Source organism: Atractosteus spatula, chromosome 12 (genome assembly GCF_055471065.1).
Source record: "Atractosteus spatula isolate fAtrSpa1 chromosome 12, fAtrSpa1.hap1, whole genome shotgun sequence".
Lineage (NCBI taxonomy): Eukaryota > Metazoa > Chordata > Actinopteri > Semionotiformes > Lepisosteidae > Atractosteus > Atractosteus spatula.
This window is the reverse complement of record NC_142717.1, coordinates 21,768,744-21,785,617: the sequence shown is the minus strand read 5'-3', so window position 1 is coordinate 21,785,617 and position 16,874 is coordinate 21,768,744. Positions and strand designations below refer to the sequence as shown.

General features: G+C 35.5%; 1 protein-coding gene across 1 annotated transcript; it reads right to left on the bottom strand.

Moving 5' to 3' along the window:
* Positions 1-735: 735 nt before the first annotated feature.
* On the bottom strand, positions 736-14,178 carry znf830 (zinc finger protein 830). The gene is made up of 10 exons (XM_088928821.1): positions 14,032-14,178; positions 13,401-13,500; positions 13,076-13,178; positions 12,818-12,854; positions 12,482-12,681; positions 8,141-8,231; positions 6,258-6,321; positions 4,562-4,642; positions 1,535-1,611; positions 736-1,357 (listed from the first exon to the last, which is right to left on the bottom strand). The coding sequence occupies exons 1-10, from the start codon at positions 14,154-14,156 to the stop codon at positions 1,177-1,179; spliced, it is 1,059 nt and encodes a 352-aa protein (XP_088784947.1). The 5' UTR covers positions 14,157-14,178; the 3' UTR covers positions 736-1,176.
* Positions 14,179-16,874: the final 2,696 nt, after the last annotated feature.

Below are 16,874 nucleotides of genomic sequence, written 5' to 3'. Positions count from 1 at the left end.
GTTGTCTTATTAACCAATTTACCTTACAAACATGTTTTTAATGTTTTTAACATTTTGTAGTGTTACTAGTAAAAAAAACAGGTCATTGCTGTGAGGACCAACATTCAGTCTGTACTATTACAAGGGTTCCAGAACACATAGCATCATGCTCCTAAATCATAAAGAACAAAGTACAGAAAGAGATGTAAAATCCCTTATTCAGGGTGAAGGTATATAAAGGTCAAAAGTACAACTGGCATGCCACTCTTACGCATCCTTAATTTCTGCTGTCACAATACGTCTGTGAATTTCTCATCACAATAGTCATTAGTAAGACAAGAGTGACATTGGGAAAGAGCAGCAATGTGTCAAGTCCCTAACAGCAAAGTCCCACATCTGCAAAGGTCCTGTTGACATGGCAATGAAAATGTCAAAATGTGGCATGTTAAAAAGCCTTATATAACAAATCATTTAAGATGACCTCAGCCTGTCGCTTTTAAGACGTATGCAAACATGCAGTATATACATAAATAGGGATTTAAAAACACAACAAATCAGTGTTGGAACCAATACCATTTGTTGTGGTTTTTTTATGTTTCTCAGCGTGCAAAGTATTCACACCATATTGTTTGTCATGGCTCAGTAAAAGCGTCATCAACCCTTTAAACATGAAGAGTATTTCCCAGGTCACTGGTTGTAGTTGGGGGCCACATGCCTCAACATTAAAACAAGAGCTCAAGTGGAGGATTCCAATAATATATTATACCACCTTCTTTATTACAATACACTGCAAATTTACAGTTTACCTCTTTAAGGGTAACGTCATCATTTCCTCAGCTGAACCTTATCCAAAACCATTCAACAGAAATAAACATTTCTAAGCAGAACAACAATAAAAATGAAAAACTGACTACTTTATTTAAATTCATTTGGTTTTGTTATAGACTTACAGCACAAATCTAGTAGAACAGATAAAGATTAGAAGACTTGGTACAAATTTAGTACAATAAGCCCTACATAAACATGAATGCAAATACTAAGATGATATTTTTTACTCAACATTTTATTTTTATTTTGACACTTTTCTGCATTTTTGAGAATCAGTGGATATAAGGTTGAGCTAGACCCTTGCTTGCTGCGTTATCTGCAGTTGCTTCATATAACAAAACAATCTGCAGTTAAGAAGTTTAAAGTTTCTTATAAAATTGCTCCCTTTGCTCTCCAATCACTTGACAACAGGTCCAGAAGCTCTTCCTCTTCCTCGTCGGTGTTCATTTCTTCTGTGCTGTGCTTTGGCATGGCCTCCAATCGTTTCCTCACCTTTTCCTTTATAATGTCTTGCCTGTCCCTGAGCACTTCAATGCGACGGTAGCACTCACTAGAGACCCCAAAAAATATATGGCATATTTTACTTCAAATTAAATCTATTTCACACTTCACATTTGTTCTATGACTAAATATCACTATATTTTCAGCAATTGTTTTGTCATTTTCTTATAGCAAATTCCCATTTATTTTCACTAAAAACAGCTGGTTTAAGACCAAATTCACTCACATTTGTTCATCAATCTCCCCAATTTGTCGGTCTATGCGTCCTTCCTCATCGTCCTCTGCCACTATTGCTTCTGATGCCTACAAAAAAACAAAGTGTGTGTTTAATTGAGATAAAAAATATAAAGAAAAACATTTAAAAACAAGTTCATAATTGAATGTAAGCTTGGTTATTTTCTAGTGCATACCAAGTAAAACAACCATTATTTTTTTCTCTGCTGAAATGAAAATGGTAGAACCAACAGATCCCGCCATTCAAAATGAGCGAGGTATGCTGTGGTAAATCGAGGTGGACGTTCCGCAAGGAATGCAAATGACAAAAAAGTTTTATTTTTAAATAGGCTGAAATACCTTGCAAAACTGCCAGGCGGAGCTGGGAAAACTTAACGTCTCACGCAGCAATCAGCCTGTTGGCAGTAAACGCCCAGTTTCGAATCCTGGTCAATGCTGGTCAATGGACAGTCTTTTGCCAATTACAGAATTAAAGTTGTATACAGTTCAGACTTTTAATAATTTTAAACTGTGTACTACAACATGTTAAACATTAAATTGATTAAAAAGTAGGTATACTGTATTTTATAAAAGCAAGATTGCTCAGTTGGACAAAAGAACACAACCTTTCACCTTCTTCATACTGTAAATGTTTTAATTATTTACAAATATTTTATGCATCAAAGTCTTTAACTTGGTAACTTACAGTGGTATTTGTGTAGATGAAACTTTTATAAAATGCATTAAAAAATTAAAAACAATTAAAGTGTATAATCTTTCCACGTGTAATATCATTAGAAAGTACAATAAGCCCCTGCTTTGTTTAACGATGGTTTCTAATATAAAACTAACTGATGAGAAAGCTATGTGTAATGATAATTAAAAGATTTCAAGTTAAAAGAAATTATTTACATCTATTATTAAGTTTTAAAGACACGCTCAGTGCCATAAACACTACAAGCTGCAGAACTGTCTCCTTACGGCACCGCCTCTTCTCTGACTGAGCTCAGTGGGCAGTGCGCTATTTTCTCAGCCACCTGCTAAGTTGCTTCACACCACGGGAAGACAGGAGAATGTGACTGTACTGTATCTGTATGAAATGCGTGTTGCATTTACAAAATTAAAGTGTTTAAAATGTTGAATTAAAAAGTAAAAAAATATATACAGCTTACACAAAGATTGTAAGCTGATCAAAAGGAAGAAAAATAACCCTTTTTTCGTGGATTTCGTGTATTTAACTATCTAAATCCATTTTTATAGTTTTTAAAGTCATGCAATGTTTATTTTAGGCAGACACATTATTCTTTATTTTTGATTTTCTTAAGAATCAGTTGCCCATCATGCCACATAATATTCTGTTACATTTTTATGTTTTTGATAGTCTTCAGAAGGCTTCAACTATTGACATCTGAAACATCGAGTCTCACAAACAGGCGTTTTAATAAGCAAAGGTTATGAAAAACAAATAAAAAAAGACTCTGAAAAAGATACAAGAAGCTTGAAATTATTTTTATTATTAAATTAATACTGTGAATAATGACCAGACACAATTATAATTTCAGTGGTATTTTTAATACTGCTTTCTTATCCTTGATTCTAATTATAATATATATGATTTCGTTTTAAGGCTTGTTGTAAAGGCATCTGTTAAATTCCCACTGAATAAACTATTTTGAATTGATCTGAATTAAACCGGTTGAACTGGTTTTTACTCCAACTGTTGACAGTATTCACGTTTGCTAATTCATGTTTTTATTTCATTATTAATATCACTTAACATTGAATATGTTATAATATATAAAAACAAAAAAATGTTGATATCAAAATATTGAACTCGGATCACCTAGACAGAACGCCTATTGACAAACCTGCTGTACCAATGGGCTGCTCAGAAACACAGCTGAGACAAACAGCTTAAAAATGTTTTGAAAGTAATCATGCTTGAATGAGTCAAATTAAAAATAAAACATATTTACAAAGAAAGTGGACTACAGTAATACTACCAGCTATATAAATATATTCTATGTAGATCCTTAAATATCGTTATTAATTTCTTTAGATAAGCAATTCCATATTAATTCCCTATTTAGCAGATTCTAATAAGTACCCATTTTTTTACTGTGATAACCAGCGCAAGTATTCATAGAAAAAAAAAAGATATAGCTTTTTAAAGTATATAAACTTAATATAGTCTGAATGAGCACGTCAAAACTTTACCAAAATTACCACAGTAAGTGACCGAGTGAAAGACTTTGATGTATAAAATGTTTATGAAGAAAGTGGAATACTGTTGTGTATTTTTTATTTTAACTACCACTACCAGCAATATATAGTTTGTATAAAATATTTACGTATATTAAATTAATATCGTTTATGACGTTAAGAGACATTATGCTCCTCTTATTTGTATGCTCAGCTACCAAATTTCCCTTTAGTTGTAAAATCCCACATGAATATTCCATATTAAGCGGATTTAAACATGCATGGTAAAGAAATCAAATGAAGCAATCATTTCACTCACAACCAATGCACCACAAGTGCCACCTGTCAGTCATTTTGGCCAGCCAATCATGTACTGCGGTATTCCACACTATTCTGCTGATAATTTCCTGCGGTACTGGGTTTTACCGCACATTTTGAATGGCAAGCAGTACGGCAAAGCAATCCAGAATGTCCTAATTTAATTTTAAAAAATGAATTACCTCCTCATTGTTGAAACCTTATGCTTTAAGTCAGTTTTTTCTTAGTTCACATAAACATTCCCATGTTGTAACCTCAATTTCATGTTACTGTTAACAAAAGTTGTTTTCCAAAGGTCAGCAGGAGCAGAAGTGGCCTGCCGATGTTATGGCTTATGGCAAAAACCTCTCAAGTTACCAATAACTTGAGTTCTTAGTTGACCTCGGTATCAGCTCACTAATTTTTAAAATACAAAACAACTTGCATGGATGGCTCTACAAATAATAAGCCAAGATTAATGTTTAGTTTTTCCATGACTATCTGTGTGTGATGGCATGATGATGGAATTACCAAGACTTACATTGTTAACCTGTCGCATCTCTTTTTGAAACTCCTCCCACTCCTTATCCATTTGGTCCTTAGGTGCATCAACTTTGCGGACCTAAAAAAAAGAGATAAAAATAATTACAAACTCACTGCAGGTATAGTTACACATGTGATAAATGACCTTGGATTACTGAAGGGTTTCATGCTTATTACTCCACAGTTTTTCTGTTCTGTTGTATATATCACCACTAAATGAAACGGATAACTACTGCAGTATCCTGTGATATTTCTTTTGGCCATACACACCAGCATATACACAAAAATCCTGCTAAATATTTAACACAATAAATATACAAAAATATGGGAACATGTACTTTAGCGCAGGACTGAAAACATCTGGGAGCATCCAGAGGATGAAGAGATAACTTATGAGGATCTGGGGCGAACTGTACCTTCAAATGTTCAAGGCTAAATGAGGAAATGAATACATTAACATGTTACATATACACAGATACACAGGGTGTATGAAAGTATTCAGACTCCTGCACAATTTTTAAACATTTTGATTCTTTAAAGATGTTATATATATATAACCTGCTCCTTACATTCAAAGCAAAAAAACAAAAATAAGTAATGATTGCAAAAATATTCAAACATTTTGCTGTGGCAAACCTAAATTTTTATTAAAGCACAGTATCTTACCAAGCCACACAGTTAGTTGTGTGGCATGCCTGTGTGTAAAAATAGTGGGTAACATGATTTCAGAATACAGTAAAAGCTTTATGATCCTACATCTATGGGAAATGAGCCATGCCGGATAGTCGAGACTTATGCCAAATGCCAACACATTCAATAATTCTAACCTTCAGCACAACTCTATGTAAGCTGAAATTTACTCAAGTTGAAACACACTCTTTTATCACATATTACTAATGTTGGCTTGGTTCTCACAGTACTAGAGTGTTTTTCAGCCATGGCTAAAGGGGCTTCACTCCAGACAGAAACCGGAAATTATTCCAGAAAACACACATATAAGAGAAGATACTCAGATTATGCAATGTGGAACAGACAGAGGCCGCAATTAGAATGATAAATGGGTCAAACGGTGTAAATATTTTTAGATAAATCTAGGCATCGATGGTACACTACGTCTGTGGCAGATGTTCATAGTAACATACTGTAGTACTGAAAGATGACAATGCCAGAGTATGCAAGCCACAAAGAAACAGAAATGTTCTTAGACAGTAAAGGAATTTTGACTATTTGAAAAACTGACGGCTAGTAGAACATTTGGATTAGTAAACAAGCAAATAAAGCTTTTCCAATAAATTCAGCTATACACGTAAGGTCCCTCTGTCAGGAAGTGATTTTATGTTAAAAAATTAGGGATAATGTTGTGTAAAGGAACCATCCAAAGAACAGTATAAAAATAGTAAAAAGACCATTTATATCTCTTTCAGCATCATGAAGTGAATCAATAAGAAATGGAAGACACCCAGACAATGCTGTGATTTGGCTCTAACCTCCACACTAAGCAGATGGGCAAGTAGGAACCTGGATAGGGATGCCAGAGTTCTGTGGCTAAGATAACAGAAAATGTCAATTTGTCGCAAATAACCTGGTCTCTCCAAAAGGCAACTTATACTGAATGATATTTTATAAATCACAATAATCTCGAAAAACATGCTGCTTTCACAAAAAGGCAAGTAACAAAGTAAAACAAAACTTACCTTAGCATCTCTGACAGGGTCATCAAAAAATCCCTCAGGTAAAGCCTCTGCTGTGTTATCCTTCCTGTAGAAAAATCAGTTAAGACTTCATTGTAAGAAACCCATTCACATCTTCAATAATTCAACAATTTTAGACGTCATGAGCTTCTTAATGTATTTCTCGATGCATTTATTTATTTAACTAATCAGTCTTTGCATGTTCATTTAGATATTTGCCTAATCAATACAAAAATTCATTTTTAAAACATATACAGTGCTTACAGAGAGTCTACACACCCTTTCCAAAGTAACATATTTGGTGGCCGACCAGCCTGAAATCAAGACTTAAAGGTAAAACAAACTCTGATTTTATTTTTATTTCCAAATTCTAACACACCTACAAGTGAAAAACAAATGCTCTAACACTCTGAACAGTAATTACAAATGAAAATCTAGAAAAATTGGTTGGATAATTGTATGCAACTCTTAAAAACAACCATTGCAAACTAGCTGTGGTGTAACCAATTGCCTTACAAATCACACAACAAGCTAATTAGCCTCCACCTGTGTTCAAATGTAGCAATTCTGATCATTTGAAAATAAAATCACCTTTTCCTGTATGTCTGCTCTGATGCATAGTGCATCTCAAAGAAAAAGTCAACTATGGGAACTACAAAAGGGATACAGTTGTGGAGATGGACAGAAAAAGTTTTCAAAGTCCCTAAATATCCTTTGAAGCATGGTCAAGACAATAAAGTGGAAGGTGTATAGCACCTCCAAGCCCCTGCCTAGATCAAACCATCCATCCAAACTGGACAAAGTCAGTAACCAGAGAAACTACCAAGAGGCAAACAGCAACTCTGAAAGAGTTACAAGCTTTTATGTCCACGACTGGTCAAAACCTGCATGTGAAAACAACACCCAAGCACTCCATAGATTTGGTCTGTATGGCAGGAGGGCAAGAAGGAAGCCATTACTGGAAAAAAGGCAGCAACAAAGCATTATAGTGGTACTGTGAACAAAATGTGGCAAAATATTCCATGTTCTGACAAAACTACAAACAAAACTTAACATTTGGCGCAAAACCCAGCACAACACATCACCCTAGGAACAACATCCCTAGTTGTGGTAGCATCACTGGGATGTTTCTCATTGGCAGGGACTGGGACACTTATCAGGATAAAAGGGAAAATGAATGGAACAAAATACAGAAACGTTCTTGAGGTAAACCTGCTGCCTTCTGCAAGAAAGCTGAAACTCGGACAGGAAGTTACCTTTCAGCATGACCACAAACCGAAGCTCACAGCCAAAGCAAAACTGGAGTTACTAAAGAACAAAAAGGTAAATGTCCTTTAGTGGCCCAGTCAGAGCCCTGACCTCAATGCAACTGAACATTTGTGAAATGACTTGAAGGTTGAGGTCCATCAGCAGTCCCCTCACAATCTGACTTAGCTTTCACAGTTACAAAAGGAGCAATGGGCAAACAATGCCAAGTCTGGATGCTATGTTGGTACAGACATATCCAAACAGAATAATCGCTTTAATTCAAGCAAAAGGTGCTTCCACCAAGTACTAACTCAATGGTGTGCACCCTTATCCAATCTATTTTTCTAGGTTAACATTTGTAATTACTTTTCAGTATGTCTGAGTATTTGTTTTTTACTTGGAGATTGTGTTATACAGTGTAAATAAAGGTAAATGATTAAATTTGTCTTGATTTCAGGCAGTTAGACCACAAAATGTGTTACTTTATAAAGGACAATACCCTTTCTAAAGGCAAAGTATTTCAAATATTTAAAACGCAGACAGCATCTCATGGCTTGTCTATGCAAAAACGTGGAATACTTTCTATTATTATTTCTAAAAGGTGCTCGTGTTATTAGTAGTTAATTCCGAAGGCTTACCTTTCAATAGGCTTCTCCGGTTCATCTGCCTTTTGAATAGATCCAGAATGTGAAACTATTGGAGCTGGTGGAATACTGCAATCAAAGAAATCTGATGCACAAAAAATACATATAATCAAGTTATCCATGTAACATGCCACCACACACTGGTAATTTTGGCAGTGAAAAGAGTTTATTTAATGTAAGATTGCATATTGCCTAATGTTCTAATATTTCATCCCTTGGTCGAAACCAGGTATGGTCATAATAGTCTCAGTAAAAATATCAGGCCTGCAGGAAATACCTGGAAATTAAGCAGCAGAACTGAAAACACAGTAAGTATTGTACATCTATTGAAAAAAAATCAAGCAATGCACATTACAGGATCCAAATTATTCAATTTTTTTCTCTAAGAAATATTTCAAAGGTATTTTTGAATCAATAACAGAACAGGTATCAAATACGCACAAAAGTCTCAATGGTTAATTTTTCCCATCTATCAACAAACACAGTAATCAGTTTTACTTTGAGAAATTAAAGTATTATTGCATGCTAAGATAATTATTTATAATTAATGTCTAAGAACAAATCATAAAATAATAAAATAAGGTGATAAATACAGCAAAGGTTAAAATTTCTACAAGCATTGGCTGCTATTCCTGAGGTACAACATTTACTTTGGGTCTCTATATATTAGTTAGTGCAGTCCCTGATTAGATTTACTTTTTACTACCAAATAACATTAAAACTATTTTTCCCAAATTAAAAAAATGCTGTTTATTCAAGATTCATTCACTTATGTCCTTTTGTAATTATGAGCTGAGAAATTTGCTGAAAATGCCCTCAGGTACCATGTGTATTTCCATCTTTCTCTGGATAAGCTGCAAATTCAAAATTATGTTATGATATTAATGAAAATGCTATGCAACTTGTGAAGTAATTGATATTGGCTAAGATAAACAAACCAAAAATGTTCCCAACATGGTGCACAACAGAAATAAACAATCTGACAGGCCATTTGCAAAAACGTCTGTATCACTGACTACAGCGGCACCTGACCACAACATGATGTAGACCAGGGGTGGGCAAACTTGTTTGTCCCAAGGGCCACATAAAATGTTGACACTGCATAGCGGGCCACTTTAGGCTGCTGTTACAGATAGCCTATGCCCTATATAAGTTTAGAATACAACGTAGGCTTTTTAGTTCAAGGTTAACGATAACCTGAGAGAAAAAATATTTTAAATATAAAAGAATAAAAATGGAATAAAATTTGACGTTCAACTCACAAGCCAAGACTTCACCGATTACCTCGACCTGAGAGGTAACTGTTCTGCGTGATAAACTTATTTTTTCAAATGTGTTCTTGCTCTCTGGACAAAGAATATCTACGGTTTCTATCATACACTCCTTCAAAAGCTCCCCTTCAGAGAGTGGATTGCTTTGTTTAGCAATTTTATATGCACACTCTGCGTTCACTATCAACTTTCTGCATCTTCAATCCACTCATTTTGGCGCAGGTTCCCTCACAGTACGATGGACCCACTCTAACCAGTGAATCAAATTGGTAAAGCAGGGGTTCCCGAACTTTTTGAGTCCATGCCTCCCTTGACCTGTCAAATTTTCCACATGCCTCCCCTATGTCAAAAATATGTTCTATGGCAGCGCGATATTTTACAAAAAATTATAAATTTGAAAAGGAAATGATGGGTCAAAATAAAAACAAAGTTGATCCAATTTTTATTATTTTTAATCATCTTCAAAACCAATAGGCTTGATCAAAATAGTAAAAATACTTGACAACACATTTTATTGAAATGATTTGAATGTACAATTTGAAAAAAATTAAAAAGTCAACATCTTTGTAAAATGCTAATAAAATGACTAAATAAAAATGTAAAAATCTAACATCAATGTTTTTTTAAAAAGGGGGAGAAATACAATGTCTTTTTGTCTGTGCCTCTTAATGGGTAGGTGGCCTTGTTTAATAAATTATGTTATCATAATTCAACAAAAAGACTGAGTAGTATTTTTGAAATGACAACGTGCATCTCCTTCTCAACATTGACTCTTGATCTGAACTTGGATTTGGTAACCACAAGTGCTGACAACCCAGCTTCACAAAGGCAGGATATTGCAAAGGGAAGCAGAATTCACAGAGCTCTGTTGCTTATTCCTTGGTACTCCAATAGTATGAGGTTTTTTGCATTGTGCTACTCGGTACGGTACTTTGTATGATGAAAAAAGAACTTGGCTCAGGACTGTAGTTTGGTTAGAAAAAGCAGCTTTCTGTTCATTCATTAAACTTGCGCGAAAATACTCACGAATCTTGCTTATCAAACTACTGTGAACAGTTTCCAAATGACGTTTCAATTTACTGGGGAGCATGCGCTCAGCAGCCAACACTTTAAGACAGACAACACACCGAGGACATTCTTCAGTGTCCACAATTGTGCATGTGAAACTGAAATTCAAGAAACTGTCGTAATACTTTCTGTATTTGCGTTTCCGTTTCTCTTTAGAACTACGCTCCATGTCCTTCACATGTTTTACTCATATTTAAAAACCTCTTAATTGCGATCGTGTAACAAAAAACACAAAATGACCACTCATAGAAACATGAAACATCGAAACCGCAGTCAACTGGTACGCTGCTTACAGACTGCCGACTCTTGTGGCCAGTGGCATGTGGCACAATCTAGCTAGGTAGCGTGCGACTCGTACATTCCGTGTGCACGAACAGCGGGTTTTGCTCGTAATAACAATGGCGCATTCCCTAGGTGGCGTGATGCACAGTTTGGAATCATGTGGTAAAACCATCTAACGGCACAAATAATGAAATGTAAGAAAAAATGGCACCAAACAAAGTGGAATATGGCGAATATAGTTAAAATATAGAATATAGTTGGTCATAGTTTGCCAACAGGTGATGTAGACTAAGGGTGTCAAATTACCCACTGAATGGGGATGTTGGTTCTTGTTTTTTAAAAAAAAAAGCACTGTTATCCTATCACCGTCACAGACAAAAACATTACCAGTCTAAAAAATGAGGCTATAATACCCTACCACAAGAAAATAGTAAAGTGGCCAATACTTGCACATTTAGATGTGTACATGCACATGACATGGTGACCAAACATTTTCATGTAGTCCCTTTGCTTAATAATATGTACCAAGGTAACAAACATATATCAAATATCCAAAGGGTTCCTGAGACGCTGAACATATGTTTGAAAGTTTAACATTTCAGTGTGTTTAACAGTTAGACACTTAAGTATTTATGCAAAATCCAACATAGCTGCCACATTGTGTAACCTAGCCATTTTATCTTGAATAGAATCACTTGCAGAATGAGAAGATTATGTACAAAGCTTCACAGCTGTTATTATTTACTATTGTGACAAGCACTCAATTGGCCAGCAACAGGGTGACAAGGACACACCCTGAAGCTCCGTGGAGGGTGCTTTGTGAAGCACGAGGCAAGCAGCTGCAATGGTTACAGTAATAATGGTGACTCAATATTTGTCCTTTTTGATGGTAGAAGAAAAATTATCATCTTAATTATTAATCAACTGGCCAGTTAATCATTAAAAGCAGTATACAGCACAAGGCGTATGAGGTCCTTTTCTCACACTTGTACAAACCCACTACTTTGTAGTGTAATAACTTTGCATTTGACATGGTGAAAGATCTGAGACTAGCTAAAAAGTACACCTCTAACTGACAAAACTCCAACCTGCAAAGCACCCAGCAAATCACAGGGGTTGCTTTTGTGGAAAGATGAGCATGCTATGACTGATGCCACAATAAGATATTAGCTGTACATTAGCAGAAGCAGTGTTAAAACACTGTACCTTGATCTTGTCATATCTTAGAAACTGGGAGCAGGGATTGCTCAGCACTGGAATTGGAAACCTCTAAAAAAAACTTGTTACTGTAAACAGTGTTTGTAAACTGACAAGCAGTACAGTTTCCTCTAGACCAAAATCTGCAATACAATTCCCCTATACAGTTACAGGAGACAATGTGTTGTAGAAATTCAAGTCCTTCATATGAGATGTAAAATAAACGTCTTAGTAATCCCACTGCACTCTTCATAAGAGAAGAGGTGCTCTCATTAGCTAAATTCCAATTTGGGTTTTGTTCACTCCAAACTACCTTAAATGCTCCCTTGAAGTGGGTCCTTTCCTGTATATGAAGCACTTTGGGATCCACTTGGATGAAAATTGTTATACAAATGCAAGCAAATTCTATTAAAAAGGTGCACTGCTCTATTGTAAATAGACAACTGTATTGTCCCTGTGATTTTTTTTCTGAAAGCAAAGCACAAGATCATCATATATGAACCATGCTTGTCTCTACCTGCTGGAAGTCCAGTAGCAGCTGGAGGTGGTAAATCTCTTTTCATTACTACAGAATTCCCAGCATTTTGACTGGAATCCTCTTGGTCTGCTTCATCATCTTCCTCATCATAGTTACCAGCCAGCAAGCCAAGCCCTGACTTCTGAATGGGGCTTGTAGTCTTCTTGCCACCTTTACTGTCAAAGAAGTCTGCAGGAAGCCTAGAACCACCAGCAAAATAAGTGTGAAAAACCCTAAAAGGGTAAATTGTCAATTTACAGCACGTACGTATGCAATTAAAAAACTAAACAGTTTATTGTATTTATTTTTCCCTTAACTTTGTTTTACACAGCTTACCCAGCCGACTGTGAACTCTCTTTACCATCGGAGGCTGCTGTAAAAACAAATAAAAGAGAACAAAATGTGTTTTCTTGTTTCAGAAAACATGTATAAATGTATTCATGATTACCATGAGTCAATTAAACAATAAGGAACATTCTGCATGAATTTAAAAGATTTGGAATTCAATTGCTCAAATATGAAAATCAAATTATTCATACTACAGTATAGGAAACTAGAACAGTATAAGCATAGGCAGCAATTTATTCAGAATACCTCTGACTTTTTTCACTTCCAGCTTTTCAGTGTCTGGAGCTTTCCTCTTGAGCACTGAAGCACTGGAGTCTGCCAGCTTTGCTCCTTTCAATTCTGCAACTTTCTGGAATAATTAAGAAAACTCACAATGTCATTTACTGTCAATGTGACTCCACACATATAATAATATATATATATAGTCCAAGACCCAATAACAAATAAAAATTTAACTTCACAAATTGTAATATAGAAGACACAAATATACAGCTCTTTTAATATGATCAAAATGTTTTAATTAAATGTATTAATAATAATCAGCATCTATCACATCTGCAAGACAACTTACTTCTTTATGCTGTTTTCCTAGAATGTGTGTTTGCCATAATGTTTCGGATTTTATTGGTGTATTGCAGAGTACACAACTTAGATGGCCCAAGCTGTTGTATGTGGAATCGGGCAATTAAGGAAGACAACTGGATGACAATCTATCACATCGTATGCATCGCTGACTTATTAAAAGACGATTAAAAAAACATGAAAATGAATAACGATTTTTTAAAATAAAAAAAATCATACTAACGGTGGACACCAATGTTAATTTACGAGTAGCATAAAGACCTAACTTAATGGAACGGAATCCTGAACATATTTAGTATTTAAATGTTTTTTATATTTTCGCATAAATATTCCAGATTACCTAAAACGAAATAATTTCTCAAAGCTATGGTTTGCATTACGTAAATTCGGTGCTCGTTTGTGAACTCGTTGAATCCGTGGTCATGTTGTTCAACTTCAAAAGTATGAATAAAACAAAGTCTGATGCATGTACTTAATAGAACTAAGCACCACGAAACTATATGATTCCTTCTGTGCCCACGGAACGGTCAAGCACCTACTGATGGAGAAGATCCTGTTAATGAATACGCTTAAACCACACACCGTACTCTTTTAAATAAACAAAAGACAAGCAAGGATATTTAGCAAAGGGGGATTCAATACGCTTCTTTCTGTCGGCAGTTTCCCTTTGTTTTTCCCTCATTAACCGCCGCAGCTCCTCCTGATTAACCACTTTCTTTCCCTTGCCCGTTCTGGAGGCAGCCATTCTGTCGTCGCTCGGGTGTAAACAAAACTAGTGCTACCGGTGTGGTTCAAATAAGCGCTTCCGGTTTTGCAGACGTAGTCTTCCCCGTAATGGGTGCCCTCTGCTGTTGTAATAGTGTCTTGACACGTTATTTGTGGTCATCGTCTGCTAAAAATCCACTTTGGTAAAAGTGAAAGTAAGTTGTAGTGTTGAAGGTCATTGTGTTAAGACGATTAAGTCGACGTTTTTAATGGCAAAGGGTATTTATTGACTAATGTCTGGTACAAATCAGTTTAACATAAGGTATATTCTTCTGTATACCTCTTGACTACCATTGAGAGTTACACTGGGCTTTTACAAAAAAAAACAAAATAAAACTGGTTTTTCATTGGATCAAGATCTGAGAGCAGTTTTACAAAATACTTATGAAATTCTCTAGATGGCGCTAGTGCAACATTTAAGATGATCTTGGTGGCTGTCTATCATCGGATCACTAACACTGTATTCGTTTTTTTTCTCCCTAAAGATACGGGTGAAATGTTTGCACATTCACAATAATCATTAAAGGCCATTGCGTAGAATTGTGGGTTGCAAAAACGATAAAAAATGAACTCATTTGTTCATTTCATTTGTGGATTTTAAACGTTAAATAAACATCTCTTTAATGTCGTGCATACGGTACGAATACATTAACTCTTTCTTTGAAAAGCTTTTACAGGGGAAGGTTTTTTTAACCCAAAGGATGAGGCTTTTCACCTTACCTACAATGTTACAGAATGCCAAAAGTTACAGAAATATATCCATTCTATAACTGCTTTATCCAAAACAGTGTTGCAGAGGACCTAACCCGGCAAGCAACGGGTACATACATACATTTTACAGAAAATGTTTCATATTTACAGTATCTGAACTAAAAAAAAAACAGATTAAAAGTCATGACTTTTGTATTACATGTTTGCACTTTACAAGAAAGTAATATATATATATAGGTTTGCAACTCATTTCCAATAAACTACTGTAGAAGAGACAAACATACAGTATACAGGACCTTATCGGACGATTGTCCATCACAGAGTAAACTCACCCTAGGGCCAGTTTTCTCCCAGAAATATTTTAATCTACCACTATGTCAAGAGACATACTGTAGTAGTAGGAATTTAGAGCATCCTGAGGAAAAAAAAAAACGTGAGCACAGGGAGAACATACAAAAACTCCACACTCCCAGGAATTGAACATGGGGCCTTGGCACATGCTAACATGTTAGTGACTTCACTAGTTCAACACAGTAAATTCTCTAAAGAAGAATAGCATTTCACAAGCAAAGAAAAATCTCAAAACAGATGGTGAATGTTAAATACTGATGCAAACACAAGGTTCATTTCAACTGATTTTTTACACATTGATGCATTCTAGGTACAATAGAGTGTTACCTATTCTCAGGAGGAAAATCTAGTGCTTATTCAGATATTGTTGTTGATTGAACATAGAATTACCACTTGTGTAGGTTATTACAAAATAACTTTGTGCACCAGAAATCTGAAATATTTCCTTTTGGTTTTTTTATGTTGTAATGTAATGTTTCATAGAGTGAAACTCTGAATGTAAAACATATTACTATTTATGCAGAATGATGTATATTATTAGTTTAATACATCATCCACTTGTAATCAAAATTGGTTGATTGGCACAGTGGTACAGTGGTTAGTATTGCTGCCACACAGTGCGCTGGGATTCTGGGTTCAATTGTTGGGGTGCTATGTGCATGAAGTTTGTACAGTATGTTCTCCTTGTCTTCAATTGGGTTTCCTCCAGGTGCTCCAGTTTCTTCCCACAGTCTAAAGACATGCTGGTAGATTCATTGCCTTCTTAATAAAATGAACCCTGGTGTGAGTGTCCCCAGGCATGGACTGGCATCCTGTCCAGGGTGTATCCTGCCTTGTGCCCGTTGCTTGCTGGGTTAGCCTCTCGCTCCCCCACGACTGTGTATTGGAAAAGTGGTTAGAAAATGGTTGGATTGATGAATTGTTTTTTAAATATATATTTCACACTCTTGCTATAAACAATAATTACATATATTGTTTTAAATATACTGTAGCACACTGCATTTTTACTTAATTTCATTGAGAAACTCTGTTATTTTAAAGAGTGGTGGCAGAGACACTGTGGCACAGTGGTTAGTATTGCTGCCTCACAGTACTGGGGCCGTGGGTTTAATTTCAGGGACGTTATCTGCATGGAGTTTTTATGTTCCCTCCCTTGAAAATATATATATATAGGTATGCAAAAAGACAAATTCCTAATGCAAGAAATTGTATAAGGCTAATAAAGTGATCTTATAAAGCAGTTAGAAAATGAATGAATGGAATATTAGTAGTGAATTAACATAGTCTCTGTAGTGGCTACCTTTGATAACTTACTGCTGATAGAAGAAAATCACTTGGTATTCCTAGGGAAATTGAAAACTTTGATTGACTAATTAATTCTCTTTCCTTAGAAAGTGGGCAGAGGGGATGAAAGACAAGTTCTGTATCCTGAATAATTTTTAACTAAGAGAAAACAAAGTGAAACTGATCTTCTGGAAAAGATCCCATGACTTTCTTTTCACCGCATTGACCACGGATTCAATGAGTATGATGTTCAGTGGTGATAAGTTTGAATCTTGCCTTCTCTAATTCTATTTGCTTAAGAAACCAGCTCTTCACAAGACTGGTCCATAAACCTGGAGAGATGTAAAAGCTG

Coding starts and splice junctions, on each gene's coding strand:
- znf830 (XM_088928821.1), bottom strand. CDS start 14,156: ATGGCTGCCTCCAGAACGGGCAAGGGAAAGAAAGTGGTTAATCAGGAG. Junction 6,322..8,140: donor CCGGAGAAGCCTATTGAAAG/GTAAGCCTTCGG, acceptor ATTTTTCTACAG/GAAGGATAACACAGCAGAGG. Junction 1,612..4,561: donor AGATGCGACAGGTTAACAAT/GTAAGTCTTGGT, acceptor GTTTTTTTGTAG/GCATCAGAAGCAATAGTGGC.